The sequence below is a fragment of the Nelumbo nucifera genome, chromosome 4 (assembly GCF_055504915.1).
Source record: "Nelumbo nucifera cultivar China Antique chromosome 4, China Antique-T2T, whole genome shotgun sequence".
NCBI classification, from domain to species: Eukaryota; Viridiplantae; Streptophyta; class Magnoliopsida; order Proteales; family Nelumbonaceae; genus Nelumbo; species Nelumbo nucifera.
Genome location: NC_142652.1, coordinates 54,254,170 through 54,274,005, shown reverse-complemented (window position 1 = coordinate 54,274,005; position 19,836 = coordinate 54,254,170). Strand labels below are relative to the sequence as shown.

Here is a 19,836-nt window from a genome sequence, read left to right as displayed (position 1 = left end):
AGTCATTTCTGAACATCCTGAATTTGATGGAAGTGATGGATCTTTGATCAGAGGTGTATATTGACTGATTTAGTTTATATCTTGGTCTTAGCTTATGGTTTTCCAATCAACGAGAGGGTCTGAATTGGAATCTTACTTTTTTAATGGTTAAATGGAAGTGTTTGGTTGCGAAATTTAATGTGTTGGGTTTTTTGGGTCTCTGAACATGGTGGCAAGGTCTGATTGGTCAAATAACGCTTAGATGATGGAGATTCGTAACATGTGAGCTTTTGATCAATAAGATTCGTTTAAACATAACTGAGCCTTGATGTTGGGTTAAACAAGAGAATTTGGGGATAAAATTTGGTGGGTAGGTATGGATCGGGATTATGAGGTTGTTGGAATGGTTTGATTGGGTTAGGATTTTGCAGATCACGGATTTTAGGTTCGAGGAGCATCGTAATGTTATACACATCAAAATGGAATCTCTGATGGATGGTTGGCTAAATCCAGGAATTTAGGGTTGAAATTTTATGTGATTGATTGTTTAAGGATTTTGTTTCATGTGATGGAGTTTGATCGGGGATCAAGTATTGTGATGTGGCATAATCAAGACCATCAAAAGAGAATCATGTAGATTTAATTGTGGATTTATGAGTATTTGGGCTAAAATTTGGTTTCTTAGGGTTTTGGCATGTTTTAAGGTGACTGGCGTGGTCTGGTTGAGCATCCAAAATGTAGGATATGAGTCAAAGAAGGGACCAGGCAAAAATTGGGTGCTAACACTAATTTTTGCAAAATGTCAAATACGATCCTTCTTTCATGTGTGAGAACTCTACATGTGTTCGTTTTACTTAAAGGACGTAGCGAGAATTAGGCCAGGTCCAGAATCACATTTCTTAGAAGCTAAAAATTTTCAATCCTATGTTTTCACTTGATCTTCTATGTTTTCGCTTGCTTCACAATACATACACATGCATGTCAGTGTTCTTAAAGGGTGTGTGAGGCTTGGGCCTTGAGGTTTGTTTGAAGGATTTGCAACATTGTTGGAGTTTTTGTATTATATTAAGAGTTTTCCTTTACTCTTAAAGGGTTTGCAAGGATACATTTAGGCCCAGGCCCTATTTGGTTCACGGGAATAAGGGTCTAGTATTGGAACCAGAATGGGTTATTCCGATTCTAACTATTTGGTTGAGTGGAATAGAATCCCACTCCCATTCTTGCTGGAATGGCATTCCCCCATTTGAGGGAATGGCCATTCCCTACCCGTCCCTTGAGAATGAAATCCCTTTCCTGCTTATTCCGATTCCCATTCCCATTCTTGCATGAATCAAATAGACTATGGGAATAGACCATTCTGATTCCGATTCTGATTCCGAAGGTTTTGTTAAATTAAGAGCTTTCTTGTTTTACATAGTCTAGTTAATCCTAGTAAAATTACATTGATATTTTTTTTGAGAGAAGATAAAATATCATTGTGAAATTAGATTGATATGGACCATTCCAAGAACCTTTGCCACTTGAGTTGATTAAGTTGTTCGACATTAGATGTCTCATGATGGATAAAATCTTATTCTAGATTCAGATCTTCATCTTCTTCACTTGGATTTCTTTCTTGTCATTTTAGTTCTCAAAAAAAATGTAATTCTAATTTTCATAGCATGTTTATCAGAATTTTTTGGTGAACAACACTATGAGACTTTCTTTCTTGCTTTTCATGGTGAATAATTTATTTGGTCTACCATTCTCTTATTTTTTTCTTAATCATGGAATAATTGTCATTTGGAGTTGTTTCCATTTGGTGCAAAATGCTAGCATAGGAAACTTGTTTGACTTCTGTCTTAAATAATAGAATAAAAAATGTTAATCCCATCATCAGCATCACACCCTTGTCCCAACTCCCAACTATACGGAGTTGGCTACATGATTCCTGTTTTATCATTCCATTCTATTCAGTGTTATATCTATACTACCATAAAAGTATGAATAGCCTCTAAAATTTCTAGAATTTTTCTTGATTAAAATACCCTTTTTTTGAAATATGGCCCCTCTTTATCATTCCATTCTATTCAATGCATTCAATTCACTCTCATTAAATCACACATTTAACGTATTAACTCCCATTCACCCTCATTGAATCATATATTTAAAGTATTTTTACTTATTCTCATCACTAAATTCTATTAATTAAATCCATATAATTCCAATAATATAAAAACTTATACTTTTAAAATCTAAATAGAAAAAATAGTGTTTTCATATAGACGGTGCCGTAGTGGTAAGAAATTAAACCATTTTGGGTTAAATGGGCTAACTCATGTTGCCACAAATAAACATTAAAAATTGAAAAATAGATAAAATGCAAAAAAATATAGAAATTAAAGAAAAAATTGGAAACATTTTTAACATCATACATTTGGCATATTAAACAATAATAAAGGTGTCGAACTTTCTTTTTGACTAAACTACCCATATTTTTGAATTTAGTCCCTCTTTAATTCTGAGGGCTAATAATGTAATATCATTTACAATTTTTCACACCACTTAATTCCCTCTCATTAAATCTTATATTTATGGTATTAACTCACATTCTCTCGCATTAAATCTTGTATTTAAGGCATTTTTTATTTAATAAATTCTAATAATTAGATCTTTATCAAATATCAAATATGTTTTAAGAATATGAAACACATGTTTTTTAAGGGGTAAAATTCTAAAATCTCCTTTGAAGTTTCTAACAATTGCTAAAACCTCCCCTAAAGTTTGGTAATTGCAATCACCTCCTCTAAATTTTGTAACACAATTGCAAGTAGACCCCTTCTCTTAAGAATATGAAACACATGTTTTTTAAGGGGTAAAATTCTAAAATCTCCTTTGAAGTTTCTAACAATTGCTAAAACCTCCCCTAAAGTTTGGTAATTGCAATCACCTCCTCTAAATTTTGTAACACAATTGCAAGTAGACCCCTTCTCTTATAACCATGTAGTTAATTTGACTAAAATGTTATTTTATTTTCCCTTCATATCAATCACTACACCAAACCCTTCCAATCTCTTTTCTGAAAATTTAGGGGTGAGCATTATTCGGTTAAAACCGAAAAGTCGAACTGAAAATTTTGGTTTTGGTTTTAGTTTTTAGGTTTAGAAATTCGGTTAACCAAAAAAATTGATTAAACTAAACTTTATTATATCTATAATATATTAAAATATATATAATTTTGAAATTCAATTTTAACCAAAATAATAAAAAATCAAACCAAAAATTTTGGTTTTGGTTATTAGGTTTTTTAATATTTTGGTTTTTCTTTTAAAATTTTAGTTTTAAAAGTTTTGGTTTATTTAATTCAGTTTTTAATTGAATAAACTGTTTGCTCACTCCTACCAAAATCGATTTATTTTATAAATTTTCCCTGCATATGAATCCCTCAAAGTTGCAATTTAAACTTCTTTTTTTGTTTTTGTTCATAAAGTTTGTATTGTTTTTTATGTAAAAATCATCCTCAAAGGTTACTGAATGGGTGTTTTGGACATTTGTGTGTCTCTTGTTAAAGGATTCTAAGAGAGGGGGGGGGGGGGGGGGGGGGGGTGTCTACTTGCATCTATATTCGAAAGTTCAAAGAAGCGATTGCAATTACCAAACTTCTGGAGAGATTTCAACAATGGTCAGAAACTTTAGGGGAGGTTTCAACAATTTATCCTTTTTTAAAGTTAACAAAAAAACAAAATTATTCTTCCATCCAAGTGGTGGGTAACCCAATTCAACCATCCTGATTAATTGGGTGAATCCATGATATCATAATTAATAATAAAATATTTAAAATGATAACAAATTCACAAAATAAAAGAATTTAGAAAAATGGGTCATTTCTCTAGTATTTTATATAAATCATTTTAAAGAAAAATAAGTGTCATAAACAAGAATTGTTTTTGTTAACAATGGAAATGAAATACAAATTTAAAATCAACCAAAAATGAAATTGATTTCCTATTTGGTCTGGGTCAACAGTTCAACTTTTAGGTCAAATGTGTCAATATTTGATATCATAATTAAATAATAAAAATTTAAAAATAAAAAATAAAAAATACATAAATTTTGTAAAAAAAACATTTGTGTACATCTCTAATATTGTATATTCATCTTATAAAATAAAAATAAGTGCCATAAATAAGAATTATTTTTATACACATGAAAATATAAAAAATATAAATTGAATTTAATCCATTTTCAATTGTGTGGGCAAAACATGTAATTTGAACTATTATTTTTCACCTCGTTCAAATCCCTCTCATTGTCATATATTTAAGGTGCTAACGGCATATGGTGGAATGGAATGTTGATTCCCATAAGAGAGTTTATAAAGAAATAAAGAACTCGTGAGAAAAAGCCCCCAAACCCTAATGTTAATAGGATAATAAATTATGAATTAGTTAATAGTAATAATAATAATATATTAATCATAAAATAATAAAATATTAATAATTAATAATTAAAAACGAATACATTAATTATTAAATATAATAATAATAATAAAAAAAAAATATTAGTAGAAAATTTTAAAACAATCATACTATAATAAAATATTAATAAATTAAAAAGAAAATAAGAATAAAATATAATAATACAATAAACTATTAATAAGATAAAATAGTAAAAATATTATTAAATTCATAATAATATAATGATATTTAAAAAATATTCATAAATTAATAATAAATACTAATAAAATAATAAAAACAAAGTAACAATAAAAGCTAAAATATTATTTATTAAATAATAAGAATAATTAGGTACTAATAAAAATATATATAATATAAAAAGATTAATGATAAAATACTAACATTTTAGTTTTTCAATAATAATAAATTAATTCTAATAAAATAATAATTATATATTAATAAAGTAATAAGAAAATAATAAATAGATTAATAAAATCACTTTTGGTCTTGTTTGTGAACCAAATGGGCCCTAAATCTCTTTTTTTTTTTGCGTTAAACCAAAAAAAAAAATTGTCCTTCTATCTAGGTGGTAGGTAATCAATTTAATCATCTAGGTGAAATGGGTCAAGGCATTATGTCATATTTAAATAATAAAAATTATAAAAAGACAAAAACACAAAATATACAAGAAAAATACATTAAAAAACATTTGGTACATTTCTAATATTAAATTATTTTATAAATATAATATTACCATCTTTGGGACATAATATTTGAATATATATTACCATCTAAAATTTCCACGTGCAAATTTACTAGTCCAATAAAAAATGTTAATCTTACTTTGAGAAATATCTCTTAATACAACAATACTGTATAATAAGGCCATAGGACATTAAACACCCCAAATTCTTCTGTGATGCCTTTTTCATTTTCATCGCATTTCTACCACCTTATCCATTGAATTAGATTGATTATTGAAAAAAAAAACCACCAAAGAAGAAAGCGAATAAAAAAATCCTGTCCGTATTTTATACTCATGGAGTCGTGATCATAGCAATCACTTGACTTTTGTGTATATCTTTACAAGGATCTAAACTCATCATCAATTTTCCCGAACCCTTGTGGCCCTAGAGGCCCAGAGGCAATGCTTCAAACATAAACCCTATTGACTTTACTTCTGAACGGTTATTTGGTATACAGATCGGCTAATCATGTGGCTTTCATTTATTAATTATTGAATCGATTATGGTGTTGGGTCTTGATGAGGGGTGATTTGGCTTGACCTAGTAAATGGTGGACACGTGGACATGACTTGGTGACTAGATGCATGACTCAGCATTCTCGTCCACCTTGACAGGTCGGGTCACCTCGGCTAGGACCAAAGCTCGGGCAACTCAGGATGACCAAACCTACCGAGGTAACACATAGTAGATTTCTAGAAGCCTGCCAGTTGTCTCCGAGCCCTTCGGGATCACGTTGCACGATCGTAGGCCTTATCCTTATCTCGCTTGGAACAGACGGACACGATAAACTTTATTTGATGGCACGATGTCCATCTCCTGATGCGGAATGGACCCCTAACCATGCGGGTCGAGATCTCGAAGGTGTTCAATGAGACCTACGTCAGCTTAATTATATAAGTTCCTACCCCCATAGCACAAGGTACGTGCGATTTATTGCTTCTAGCTCTCACTCTCAAGTTTTGAGCTCGTCCACAAATCAGTTACTAATTTAAGCATTAGAGCGACCACACCAGATTATCCACCTTGATTTCTCTATGCTTTCTTTTCTTGTAGGTTTACTTGCCAAGCAACTGACGTCCAATCTATCATCCAGGTAGGAATTCCAGATTGTGCACCTTCAGGTCTCACCATAGCAAATTACATGGTGCTAATGAGATCTGATCCAAAGATTTCTTCTTCACATACAATTTGAAAACATGTAGGAGTAAATTAATATGTCTATTATCCCTTCATACTGCTTTCCCTGCAATTTTCTCTTCCGGGTTTACATCCACAACATGCTCATAATTTGAGTAAGTGCAGCAAACTTGCTTTTGACAGAGTGGAAGATTTCCTAACCCATTAGCTGTACAAGTTCCTATAATAGAAAATTTTTGAACTCCTGGCAATTAGTAGGTTTTATCCCCTCTTGAAGATTGTTTCTTTTCGGCATCAATTTGTGATTTGGGCCCTGAATCAACATTTACAGCCAATACAAACATGAAGGTTGTACTTTTCTGAGGCTTATATATCATGAGTTGATAAATCCATTCCCGAGTTTTTTTCTTTGCTGTATCATTCATTTGACCATGTCCCACCTATGCAGAACACTAGTGCGCCTTTGCAGTCAAAGTACAAAGCATGCCTACGATAATTCATTAATATTGCTTTTTTTTTTCTTTTTCTTTATTGGTAATGTTAAAATCACAATGAGCATTGATGTTAATTAGTAGATTTTACTAGCTAGTGACTTCAGGCTAGTGGATTTTTAAAATGGAGCATTGTAGCAAAAAAATGATTAATTTTCTCAGTGAAAAAACCATGTATGAGAATAAATATTATGTAGGAAATTTCGTCCATTAAAAGCATATTTTCTCTTGCAAGATCTGGTCAACTCTAATAAACACAACTCTTGAAGAGTGAATATATCAAAGTCCTAAATCCTCCACTACTAAATAAAACACCTTATAATGTTCACAGTAGAAATAAAATAAAACGAAACAAGAACAAATTTCATAGTTCTTTCTACTTCAGAACTGATGCAGCATTTACAAATTTCACACAGATTTACATCACATCCTACACATGCCACTAAATCAAAGTAAAAACTAAAGGTACCTAACTGCATAACGATTAGTTAAAAGGAATTCTAGAATATCCAAATTAAGATGTGGTCTGAAACTTGTTTTGGATGTAGAATTTTAGCAAATACCTAATAGACACCACTGAACGTCAATTGCTAGATTCCACACCGCTGAGCATTGTGTTGTTGGCTTGTATTGTTCAGTGGAGAGTTGAGACAAATCCAAATTGATTAAAGACAATGAGAGAGAGAATACCTAACACCAGCATTGTTGTCAGGTGAGTTATATGTGAGAGCTCGAATGCGAGAGCGAATAAGCATGAGAGAAATAGGGTGGGAAGAGAGTGAGAAGAGGGAAGAGGAGGGAAACAACCTAATTCCTACTTTGCTTTTGGTACTGCCACTATAGAGTATTATTTTTGGCGGCAATTGCCATTTAGCCCCCTTTCAATTTTCCTATATAACAATTATGTAGTTTTATATAATACTATATCAACCAAAGGGATATAAGAGAACAACTTGGTGACACATGAAATAACTATTCTTTTGACATACTCATTGTCTAGCAATATCAACCTCTATACCGCTTTTCCAAAGGCTCATAAGACCACTGGCTAAACCTCCACGAAACAACCACTTGAAGTACTTTAGAATAGATCTAGATTTGAAATGAGTAACCTTATCCTAAAAAATCTTTATCGAGCAATGAAATTGAGGGGGTCAAAGAAGATTTTGGGTTTTTTTTTTTTTTATATCAGCAAATAAGACTTTTATTAAGATCAGAAATATATTGAATTACAAGAGTTTGGTTTCAACACTACAATGACCCAAGCTACAAATACATGCAAACAGTTACAGTTCTGCCAAGAACAAGGTAGATCTATTTGCCCCCTGTTTTGCTAGGGTATCCGCCAAACCATTTGCAGTCATTTTTACCCAACCAAATTGAGAGTTGAACCTCCTTGCAAGTATGTCAATTTCCCTATAGATAAATTTGAACTTCCAAGGTGCTGATGTGATTTGTTTAGCTCAAGAAATGATCAGTAGTGAGTCACCTTCAATTTCTAAATATGTTGCTCCAATCTGCTCAGGAAGCTTTAATCCTTGTGAGAGAGCTAGATATTTCATCTGAATTGAATCACCAATACCTATTGGCCCTGAAAAAAGTGCCACAACTTCTCCTTGATGATTTCTAAGCACACCCCCTATACCGACCTTTCCTGGGTTGCCAAAAGAACTTACATCAAAGTTTAGTTTTAGTTTATTTAGTGCAAATGGCTTCCATTCCACTCTCACAAATTCTTTGGGTACATCTGTTTGTACCACTTCAATCTAGTTCCTTAGAATGTCATTCATGGAGAAGTTTTTGAATAGTGCATGATCATCATCCAATGTGCAATTTTGATTTTTATGGTTTCAATGACTTCCTCCTTTGATTTGCTTTTTTCAAAGAAAATTATTTGGTTTCTTTCCTCCCATATAGTCCATACTATAGCAGTTCTTGCTGCCTTCAATAAACACTTTCCTCTTTTCATCTATTACCTCAAGAAAGAGAGGTTGAATAGACTTACTACATCCTGTGGGAGAGTCCATTTACATCCAAAGAGAGAACAAACAATTTCCCAAATACAAGAAACAAAGGAGCAAGATAAGAGTAAATGGGATAAGGTTTCACCACAAACCTTACAAAGGACACACACATGAGGAGAGAGGCATTTGTTTGGCCTTATTTTCTGTAGCACATCATAGGTGTTTACCTTCCCTAGGAATACTTTACAACAGAAGGCTTACACTTTAGGAGGGATCAATTTACACCAGATTTCTCTCATCAGGAAATTCACCCCCAAAAATTCAGAATGAGTGAGTAGATTGAAGAAAGAGGCACAAGAGAATAAGCCTCAGGGGTTAGGGACCAGATTCTACTATCAATTGTATTTTGGTCTAAGTGGACCATCTCTAAGGTTGAGATCAAGAGCAATAAGGAAGGACATTCATATTACCTCAGATCCTTCTGAAGGCAATGTCCTAAGAGAGACCCAAATCTGAAAGCACGCCAACCTTAGCAACAGGTTTGTTTTGAAGGTTTGACAAGGAGTAGAGGTCAAGAAATTTAATACTAAAGGGGCAAATCCCCTACCCACAAGTCTTCCCATAATAACACTTCATTACTACACCCAATATTAAAGCGTATAAAGTGAAGGTTGGTAGTACCTCAAAGATTGCCTTTTAGGGAGAGTTTGGAAGCTAGTTTTGCATCCCATTCATTTTCTGCTTCACTATGAATGCTTTTAATGACGATGTGCCATAACCTATATTTTTTACAAGGGAATCTCCATAACCATTTCCCTAAGAGGGTTGTATTTTTATTTAAGATATTCCCTATACCTATGCCACCTTTTCCTTAGGTTTGTGGACTTATTCCCACTTCACTAAATGATCCCTCTTTTTATCAATGGGTTCCCACAAAAATCCGTTATCATTTTCAACTTCCTGGCTATTTTCATCGGAATCTTAAAGGTGAGGAGAAAATAAGTGGACAAATTTGTTAGGGTGGATTTTATCAAGGTTATTCCTCCCCCGAAGGAAACAAAACCTCTCTTCCATATTGCCAACTTCTTAATGAATCTCTTTAAACCTAGTTCCGAAAAGCTTTCAGCTTTCGGATTTTCCCCCTAAGAGCATAATTACGTATTCTAAAGACCAACTTTTTACTTCACAGCCTAGTAAATCTACCATTGGCCAGATTTTTGGGTAGAGCAAATACAGACTTCTTATACTGTCCTTACCAAATGAAATGCAGACTTCTAGATATACTGTGGTGCATCATTTGTAGGTAACATACCTTTTCTACCAACGAAGATGGTCCAATTTTACTCAAACCTTAAAAAAAAAAAAATCTTACTCAAATCAAACCTAACAAGCTACAGGCTAGTGCAGTTTTCCTGTTGTCAAAAAGCAATAAAAAATGACATCCAAACCACAAACCACAATTACCATGAGATTAACATAGACATCGATCTTTTGATCTCTTGGGAAAGAAACACATTTACAGACCCAAATGAAGATTTGGAGGGAGTGATAGAGAGAATGAGAGATTTCAGATCAGATCGCTAGTTTACTTTTTGAACGGAAAAACCATCCTTCAGTCTCTTGCAATCAACCAAATAAGCAAACCCATAAGCCATATTCTTCAAAGTCGCTTCATGCAGCTCTCTCGTCGAAGTGGCTGTCGCGTCTGACGAGAAGAAAACCCTAAACCCTCTTACAAACGCCTCTCTCGCTGTCGTCTCACAACACAAATTCGTCATAACCCCTGTGATTATGACCTCCTTAATCCCCCTGTCCACCAAATACTCCTCTAACCCCGTCCCTCGAAACGCACTGTAAGTGTTCTTCTCCACCACCTTGTCGCCGCCTTTCCGTCCCAACTCCGGCATCAGCTCCGCCTCCATCGTCCCGTCAATGATCAGGTCGTTGTTCCACCACTCCCCCAGCATGCCGTAGTCTGACGGTGACTTGTGGCAGTGGCGGGTGAAGATTACTGGAACCGAAACACTTCGACAGAGACCGATAGTCGTGTTGATGTTGGGTAAAATCGGCTTCCCCATCGATGAGAAGTAGTTCTGCATGTCGATTACCAAGAGAACGGCGGTTTTCGGATCTGGGTTTCTCTTCCTCGTCTCGAATTTCTTGTAATCCCCCATTTTCCGAGACAAACACAGTTCATACAACAACGAGCTCTCTTGTTCGGCTTTCTTTTTCTACCTTCTAATTTTCTTCCGACTTCTATACGAGTGGGAAAAACTGAAATTACATATGTAGCCTTGTATTTGTGACAAATTATCGAAACATGTCTATAAGAAGATGGAACCATTAGATTGGAATCATAATAAATCATCCGTAGAATGTCAAAATGTTCTAGAACAGGGTAGAGGGCTCTGTGATTCTCTTCCATCCAATTAAACTGAAAAGTGAAGAGCGAGCAGACCAGTTGGAGCAATTTGGGGAATCTCTTTCTTTCTCTCATTCTTGAGTTCCTGGTTTTCTGTTTCAGTCATTTCTCAAGACATTTGTGGGTTCTGTTGCTTGAAGTGTTAGGGTTTAGAATTCGAAAAAGAAAGAGGGAAAGAGGTAGCGGAAAGAATGTCTTACCTTCTTCCTCACTTGCACTCCGGCTGGGCCGTTGATCAGGCCATCCTTGCTGAGGAAGAAAGGCTCGTCGTCATCCGATTCGGCCATGACTGGGATGAAACCTGCATGCAGGTACTCATTTATATCTATCTGCTGATCTCTTATTATTGCTTCCTTCGTTTTATTTTTTCTTGAATTTGTCTTTCGTAGTTGCGTAGGTTCTATTCGAATTCATCATGGATCATGGAATTTGTTGTAGCAAGATGCTAGCTTGCTCTAATAGAAATCTGTTTGGGAGAACTAATACCTTGAAGGCTTGGACTTCTGTTCTTTCTATGCCCCTCTTAATTCAATTAGGGTTTTGTTATTCCTTAGGGCATTTCTCTTCGATTTCTATCTTGAAGCAAATAATGTTTAAATTGCTGGGGCAGCCAACGAATTAAAACCACTTTATTGTTTTTTTATCATTTTGGCAATAACCTGCCTATTTGTGGTTACTTCCTAACGTATCGTAGTTCGATTAAGAATGTTGTTCTACTGGTGTGCCTGAGGAAACTTAGGCAATGTTTGTTGTGCTTTCTACTCATGCTTTTGGGAGTATGGTTCAATTATATATATATGAGAGTCGTCAAGGTATCCTTTCTTTTTCTGATCTAGAACCCATTTTCAGATGTTAGTCTTCAGAAAAACTGAAAAAGGTAAGCTTTGTCGCAAGGAAAAAGCACTTACGGCTCAAGTCAAGTATTTCCTGAGTCTATAGGGCGCATGTATGTGAGCCTAATTGGATTCTATAGGTCAGACCGTCAGAGAGCACTCTTGAAACTAATATTAAACTGAATTGAATAATGACAACTAAAAATAGGAAACAAAAAAGAGAAAAAAAAGGAAAGAACTCATAGTTCAGGTTGCCTATTTAAGTTATATTTTCCTAGGTCCTTGACACCTTGTACATGTTCCAGGGTACAATATATGCAATCAGGCAAAATTAGTCTTGAAAAAAATCATGTTGGAGCATATGGAATCTCTATGGGGTTGTGCCGTTGTGAGATGTCACAACCTTGTCCTTATCTTTTACCCCCCCCTATTATGCAGAGATGTTTCTGCTTAAATAGTAGAAATTTTGGAGGGACAGAAAATAATAAGGGTCCATTTGGTTTACAGTCGGAATCGGAATAGCCTATTCCCATAGTCTGTTTGTTTCAGACATGAATGGGAATTTGGAATCAGCAGGAATGAGATTTCATTCCCAAGGGAGGGGCAGGGAATGGCCATTCCCTCAAATGGGGGAATGCCATTCCAGCAGGAATGGGAATGGGATTCCGATTCTGCCCAACCAAACAGCTGGAATCAGAATGGGCTATTCCGATTCCGATTCTGGATCCCTATCTCCAGTCATGGTGCTGCTATTTAATGGAGGAGTGATAAGACATGCAGCATAGACATCACCTGAAAAAGGGAAAAAATTGAGTTTTGATGGGAGTTCACTTGTGAACCCTGGGCAGGTGGGATTGGAAGGAGATTTTAGAGACTATAATGGAACTATCCTGTTAAGCTACACAGACAAAGCAGAGATCTATTTATTACTCCTTAGGAGTGGAACTATTATCTCTTTAAAATGGATTGAGACTAACATCAGAACAGGAGTGGGAGGCCTAATTGTGGATGGCGATTGCCTGGTGGTAACAAGTTGGTTTCAATCAAAGGCTTGAAGGCCCATGGAATGATGGAATCTTTGACATCAAATAAGAGAAGTTACGAAATTGGCAACCAATCTGAATTGCTTGTTCAGATCTATAATACCAAGGGAAGCCAACAGTGTGGCTGACAGCTGACTGCCTTACTAGAATGGGGTAAACAGGTGGGAATTGAAATGAGGCATTCTGGGTCCAGGGGCAGCATTTTTTATTGGGGCCAGTTGTCACTGTGTTGAGCTTGAATGTCCATCTCTTCTGTATGGAGTGTTGGCCATTATGTACCTCTGTTTCTGATATTTAACTATTAAAAAAGAACATAACGAGGATCAACCGACAACAAGCACCTCATCCTACTCAAAAACAATAACTATACCTCAGCTTACAACAATAATAAAGAGCCAAACCCCCAATAACCCACCAGGCGCTAGGATGGTGCACCATCAAATCTTATATTTTCTTCACTGCGACACTCCTGCCTCCTTTCTTTTTGCAGCATCCACCCTAGTGGCCTAGCCAACACCCTAGTGGTAGTGTTTACTGTTTAATGAATTAGTTATTTACAACAGGGTATTAGCACTTGCCATGTTGTAAATTATGGTTTTCATGTTGCTAATAAAAAAATGTATTATAGAAAAAAAAGGGTATTAGCACTTGCCCTTTCTTAGGCTAGTAGGCCACCTATCCAACTATTCTTTTTTATCACAACGTACCCTAGAACACCTTTGTCTATTTACCCTCTGCATTGTCATGGTGTGAGCTATACTATTAATCGATCTGTGGCCTATACTGGATAACTTTTGATACCTGTTTGATCTCCCTCATGATATTTTTATACTGTCAGCACATAGCGTATTCACTTGTCATCCAGCCCATAGGTTAACTTAGAGTTTGCTTTCACCAACAAATTCAAACAGAGTGCCCTTTCCATTTTAAGGCCCTGAAGTTGGCCAGAAATTGTACCTGTTCTTATTGAGGTTCTGACTCCAAGTGGTCTCAAAAAGGCTGCAAGAAAGTTTCCATTTCCATCTCTCAACCAACAAAATTTTGCTTAAACTGATAGGTCATTGACACTCCAATAACCAAGATATATTAACTGTTCTTATTAAGGTAGAAGAGAAAGTAAAAAAATGAGTTCATTTGGAAGCTATTTGATCGAAGGGAGATATGGGATCCATGGGTTCCTATGTTACATGATGGAATCCCAAAAGGAAAAAAAAAAAATAGTGTACAAGTAAACCAAGAATAAAAGTCAATGAGTTGAAGGAAGATAGAATGTGGGATGCAGAACAAATTGAAAGGTGGTTTGAAGGGGGAGAAAAGGAGGCAATTTCGAATGCTTTGCCAAGTCCCAAGTAGATTCGGGGGGGGGGGGGGGGGGGGGCGCAAGTGCTATGAAGGTGAAGTCAGCATATGAGAAACTAATAAATAGATCCAATATAAATGCAGGTGGCAACCTATGGAAGGAGACTTGGAAGCTGAAGATAAGCATGAGAATGCAACTTTTTTATGTGGAAGATATGTATGGGAGGCTTGCCAACAAAGGCAGAATTGTGGAAAAGAAAGGTGAGAAATGAGAAAGAACATGAATTGCGCAGTGGGGTCATTTGTTAATAGCAATGATGCAGCAACTGGTTATGTCATTTTCTTTCTGTGTAATATCATTTTTTTTTTGGGAAAAAAATACTACACATACTGAATGGTGGGCTATTCTCCAAGCATTAAGGCGAGCTCTTCATATTGGAAGCAGGGAACTTAAGAGTTTATATGGATGCTCAAAATGGCAACGGAGCGGGGACCATATTCCCATCCCTGACCCCAATCCCCGCTAGGGATTAAAATGACCCTCCATCTCTAATCCACGATGGAGACAGGTTCCTCAGAATTTTTAAATTGAAAATACTTTTGAAAGATATTTACTTAAAATAAGGGAATTTTTTTAAATTTTAAAAATGCTTTAAATATATTTTGATATAAATAATGTTTATATATGTACTTAATATATAATCAGGGTTGGGGCAGGGCGGAGAATTCACTCCCCATCCCTGGCCCCGTCACCAATCGGGTATCACTATCAATGCCTGCACTGTCCCTGCCAAGACAGTCTCCATCCCCGACCCCATTGGGTCAGGGAAGCCGGGTACCTGAAGGTGATGGGGAAAATTGCCGTCCCTAGCTCAACATATTGCAAATAGTTTCTTATAAAAAAAATATATTGCAAATAGCTTAACAAATATAAATAGTCGGTTAAACTGGGATGAACATGGTCTGTCTGATGAAGTCAAATATCTCAAGCAGTCTTTTGCTCTTTGTAAAGTAATATATATGTGAATATATTGCAGAGTTAAGAATCAAGTAGTTCATGGAATGGCTAATAGAGCTAGAACAGGAAAGGGAGATATGGAATTCAGAGCTGAACCTCCAGATTGGATGAGAATTCTTTTTGCAATCCAGGAGATACAATTTAACTTGGATATATATGAATGAATTTTCTTTGCTTCTTTGTGGTATACAAAAAAAAAAAAAAAAAACAGTCCTAGTGCAGACAGATTAAAAGATTTTCAAGCATTAATTATTCCCGTGTTAGCTTTAAAATTATGCTGTCATTGGCTAACGCATTTTTTTTTGTTGATCAATTTTCAACTTGACTGTGAGATTGCAGATGGATGAAGTGTTGGCTTCAGTTGCTGAGACGATAAAGAATTTTGCTGTGATCTACCTAGTAGACATCACAGAGGTTCCTGACTTTAACACCATGTATGAGCTGTATGATCCCTCAACAGTCATGTTTTTCTTCCGTAACAAGCACATCATGATTGATCTGGGCACGGGAAACAACAACAAAATCAACTGGGCTCTCAAGGACAAGCAGGAGTTCATCGACATTGTGGAGACCGTCTATCGTGGTGCCAGGAAGGGTCGGGGTCTGGTAATTGCTCCAAAAGACTATTCTACCAAGTATCGCTACTAGGTTCTGTATGCCTACACTGCTCCGTTTGTGCTTATCTTAATTGGAATTTTATCCTTTTAGTCCGGCACTGGATATAATTTATGTTCCCAACTTTGTTTTACTTGTGTGGATGAACCGGGGATCTCCAATTGTTTTTATAATGGCCGTCTATTGAAACACTCATATTATGCCAAAGTAAGCTATTGTGTTGTGCTCGATCCTAACACTTATTTTTTTCCTGCTGTGTTGGTTTTGGAAATTTTTCTTGATGCTTGGTAATTGGTATGATCACAAGGTTGAATACCGAAATAGTTGGAATCTATTACAAGTACAAACAGGATTCATTGGACAATGTATGAAATCCAACCATAAGCATACTAGAAATGTTCCGTACTATACCAGATTGGGTTTTGTTAGTCTAGGACGTTTTTACACATCTATAGTCGGTAGTAGGTGGGGTGGGGGAATCAAGAAAAATTCTTTTCCTTACAAGTTATAAAGATGGCTTACAAGTTAAAGTTTAGAAACACGAGTAATTCTAACAAATTGCAATACCACGAGTTTTCTCTTAAAATTTCCATGCAACCATAAATTGGAATAGCTTTTAATGGTTTCTGGACTTTTTTTATTAGGAAGATGATGATGATGTTAGTAAATAATATATTTTTAAATATTTTTACAATTTTCTTTTTTTTTGTATTTCTGTCTATAAATATCATTATTTTTATTACATTTATTTTTATTTTATATTATATACAATATTAGAAATTTGCTCAAATACTATTTACAAATTTGTTGTGTTTTTTATACTTTTGTGTTTTTTTAATCTATTTCTAATTTTTATTATTTAATAAAAAAGTTAAATTTAACTCATCACAAATCAAGAAAACAACTATATTTTTGGATTGGTTTTAAATTTGTATTTTATTTCTATCATCAATTAAGACAATTATTCTTTATCACACTTATTTTCTTTAATATGATTAATTAATATAGTGTCGAATGAAATAATGGGATTAATACCCTAAATATAAGACTTAATGAGGAGAAATGTAATAGTTCAAATTACATTTTTGTGACGTGAGAGACCAAATTAACAAATAAGAGTATTTTTGTCAAGAATAAGATTCAATGAATGTTAATGTGAATTAATACCTTAAATATAAGATTTAATGAGGGATTTGAATGCGGAGAAAAATGTTTATTCAAATTACATTTTTCACCTTACAATTACAGCGGAATCAAATTCAAAAATTAGGACATTTTAATTAAACAAAAGTTCTATGCTATCATCCACACATTTAATAGTAGTATAGTTTAAAATACCTCTTTTTCAAATTGGTCCATTTTTACTAAGATGGCAAATTTCTAATTTGAATACTATTCACTTCATTCTATTGGCTCTCTTTAGGTCCCATGTTGAAAGCATTAACTCTCTCATTCTCTATTAAATCTCATGTTTAAGGCATCTCTATTGCTCAACATTGAATTCCACTAGTTAAATTCATGAACCAAAATTTAAAACATATTTTATAAAACTAACCTGGAAATGGAATTGTTTTTTTTTTTTTGAGGTGGTGGGTTAACAGTCCAACCTTTTGGGTCAAACAAGTGAATCCGCAATGACATTATTAAATACTAAAATTTTAAAATAGATAAAAAACATAAAAAGAGAAAATTTATAAAAAATTTTGGACACATCTATAATATTATATATTTATCGTATTAAGCAAAAATAAGTATAATTAATAAGAAATATTTTTACTAATGATTAAAATGGAATACAAAATTTAAAATTGATTTGGATCCACCCATGATGTTATAGCTAGTTAATAAAATTTTTAGAAATAGAAAACATACAAAGAATTATTGAAATACAAAAATAGAAAAGCTTAGAAATATTTCCAATATTATATATTTATCATATTAAACAAAAATGATTGTAAATAATAAGATATGTGGATTAATGATAGAAATGGGATACAAAATTCAAATTGAGCCAAAAGCAATATTGTTTTTGAATCCATGTGGTAGTTCAACCATCTAAGTCAAAGGGGTTACTCTATGATGTTATAATTAAATAACAAAAAATAAAAAAAAATAGATAGAAATACACTAATAAAAAAGAAATTTTGTAGAAAAATATAGCCACATTGCTAAAAAAATTTTGTAACTAGTGGCCCGACTATGCGGTCAGGTGGTCCAATGGTTTTTTGAAGGCAAGCAACTAAGGTTAAATGGACCCAAAATCTTGGTCTAGTGATAGGTCAACCAATTTGAATAATTGATTTGACTATGATAAAAAACATTGAAAAAAATGAATGTTCTAAAGATTGTTTGGAATCATAGTTCTTACTTGGTCGGATATTTCAAATTGTGATGGCCTAAATTAAATAATCAAATAAAAATATACAAAATATCATAAAATTTGTAGAAAACTAACATATCTTTAATATTATATATTAGTTATATTAAACAAAATGCTATTGATGATGGAAATAGCTAAAATGCAAAAAAAAAAAAAAGAAAACTAATGTCTTATGCATAACCCATTGACTCTTTTTTGGTAAACTTGCAATTCATTGAAACAGACATGCAAGAAACAAAAACCAAAAACAATGAACATCAACACTAACAAAGGACAACACAAAGAACTAAAAGATATAGAAAGAAGAAAAAGAAACAGAAGAAAAACTACATCTAAGAGGGGCAGAAGCCCAATCATCCACCAGAATTTCAGAGAACCACAAAGGGAAACAAACATCTATTTCCAAAGACAAACTGAGGCCACGCCTAGCCAATAGTGAGCAGCAGCATTTGCCTCACAAGGAGTCCAAGAGAAGAGAGTAGATCTACTGTTGCAAAGAGATTTAATATCTTTTAACAAAAACAAAATATCTTGATGATAGATATCCAAAGAAGAGTTTAAGCAGATCACTAGATGAAGATTATCCATCTCAACCAAAACATGCACTGGGTCTTTAGAAGACACCATTTTTAAAGCTTCAACTGCTTCAGCCATTATAGGTGAGGTCGCAAAAGTAAGGCCACAACTTGCTAAGATGTCATTCCTGTCACGCGCCAAAAAATAAAATGTAGCTTTATTTGGTACAACAAAACCACCATCTACATTGATGGTGAATAATCAACCTTGGAAGAGTTTGCCGATTTCTGAAGCGAGTCCAGAGATATCTCTACTGTCAATCTGTTAAAAGCATCAATAAGAAGAGTGGGATTAGAATCAATATCCTCAAAACAAAAAGAGTTTTATCCTTCCATATCATCCAAAGCAAGTTAGCTATTTTATAAGCTAAAGTGGAATCACAATAGCCATTAATACAAGTGGAACTGAAAAATTAATTGCCAAAGGAAGAGTTTTGATCCACATGTTTATTCTTAAACCAAGGCTAGAGCCAAACTAAATGCATCTAGCATTGCAACAGCACACTAGAGCATGGATTTTGATAAGAAAATTTAAGTTATTGTTGTAATCATTTGAAGTTGTAGGTCTCCCAAGGTGGGTTGGCGTTGAGTAAATGGGGTTTGGGGGTTTTTAAGTCATTTGATTTTTCTTTTCTTTTTTTTTTTGTTGAATGGATGAGATTCCCATTCCCGAGGGGAGAGGCCAAAATGATCATTCCCTTAAATGAGAGAATGGGAATCAGAATGCCATTTTGCCAAGAATGGGAATCTGAATCCCATTTTGCCCAACCAAACAGCTAGAAATAGAATAGGCCATTTTGATTTCAATTCTAGACCCCTATTTCCATGAACCAAGCAATCCCTTAGGGTCTGTATGGATATGCTAGTGAAGTTCAAATAAATCCCCCAAAAAAATATT

At 34.3% G+C, this 19,836-nt stretch overlaps 2 protein-coding genes across 2 annotated transcripts; one reads left to right on the top strand and one right to left on the bottom strand.

The window, feature by feature from the left end:
• Window positions 1-10,091: 10,091 nt before the first annotated feature.
• On the bottom strand, window positions 10,092-10,927 carry LOC104610111 (nicotinamidase 2-like). The gene has a single exon (XM_010276586.2). The coding sequence runs from the start codon at window positions 10,925-10,927 to the stop codon at window positions 10,334-10,336; it is 594 nt and encodes a 197-aa protein (XP_010274888.1). The 3' UTR covers window positions 10,092-10,333.
• A 135-nt stretch (window positions 10,928-11,062) lies between these two features.
• YLS8 (mRNA splicing factor, thioredoxin-like U5 snRNP) lies at window positions 11,063-16,219 on the top strand. The gene is made up of 2 exons (XM_010276585.3): window positions 11,063-11,486; window positions 15,708-16,219. Exons 1-2 carry the CDS (start codon window positions 11,367-11,369, stop codon window positions 16,014-16,016), a joined length of 429 nt encoding a protein of 142 aa, XP_010274887.1. The 5' UTR covers window positions 11,063-11,366; the 3' UTR covers window positions 16,017-16,219.
• Window positions 16,220-19,836: the final 3,617 nt, after the last annotated feature.

Excerpts from the sequence above, each read along its gene's own strand:
- LOC104610111 (XM_010276586.2), bottom strand. The coding sequence starts at position 10,927 with ATGGGGGATTACAAGAAATTCGAGACGAGGAAGAGAAACCCAGATCCG.
- YLS8 (XM_010276585.3), top strand. The coding sequence starts at position 11,367 with ATGTCTTACCTTCTTCCTCACTTGCACTCCGGCTGGGCCGTTGATCAG. Across the intron at positions 11,487-15,707 it reads GGGATGAAACCTGCATGCAG|ATGGATGAAGTGTTGGCTTC; the intron begins GTACTCATTTAT and ends GTGAGATTGCAG.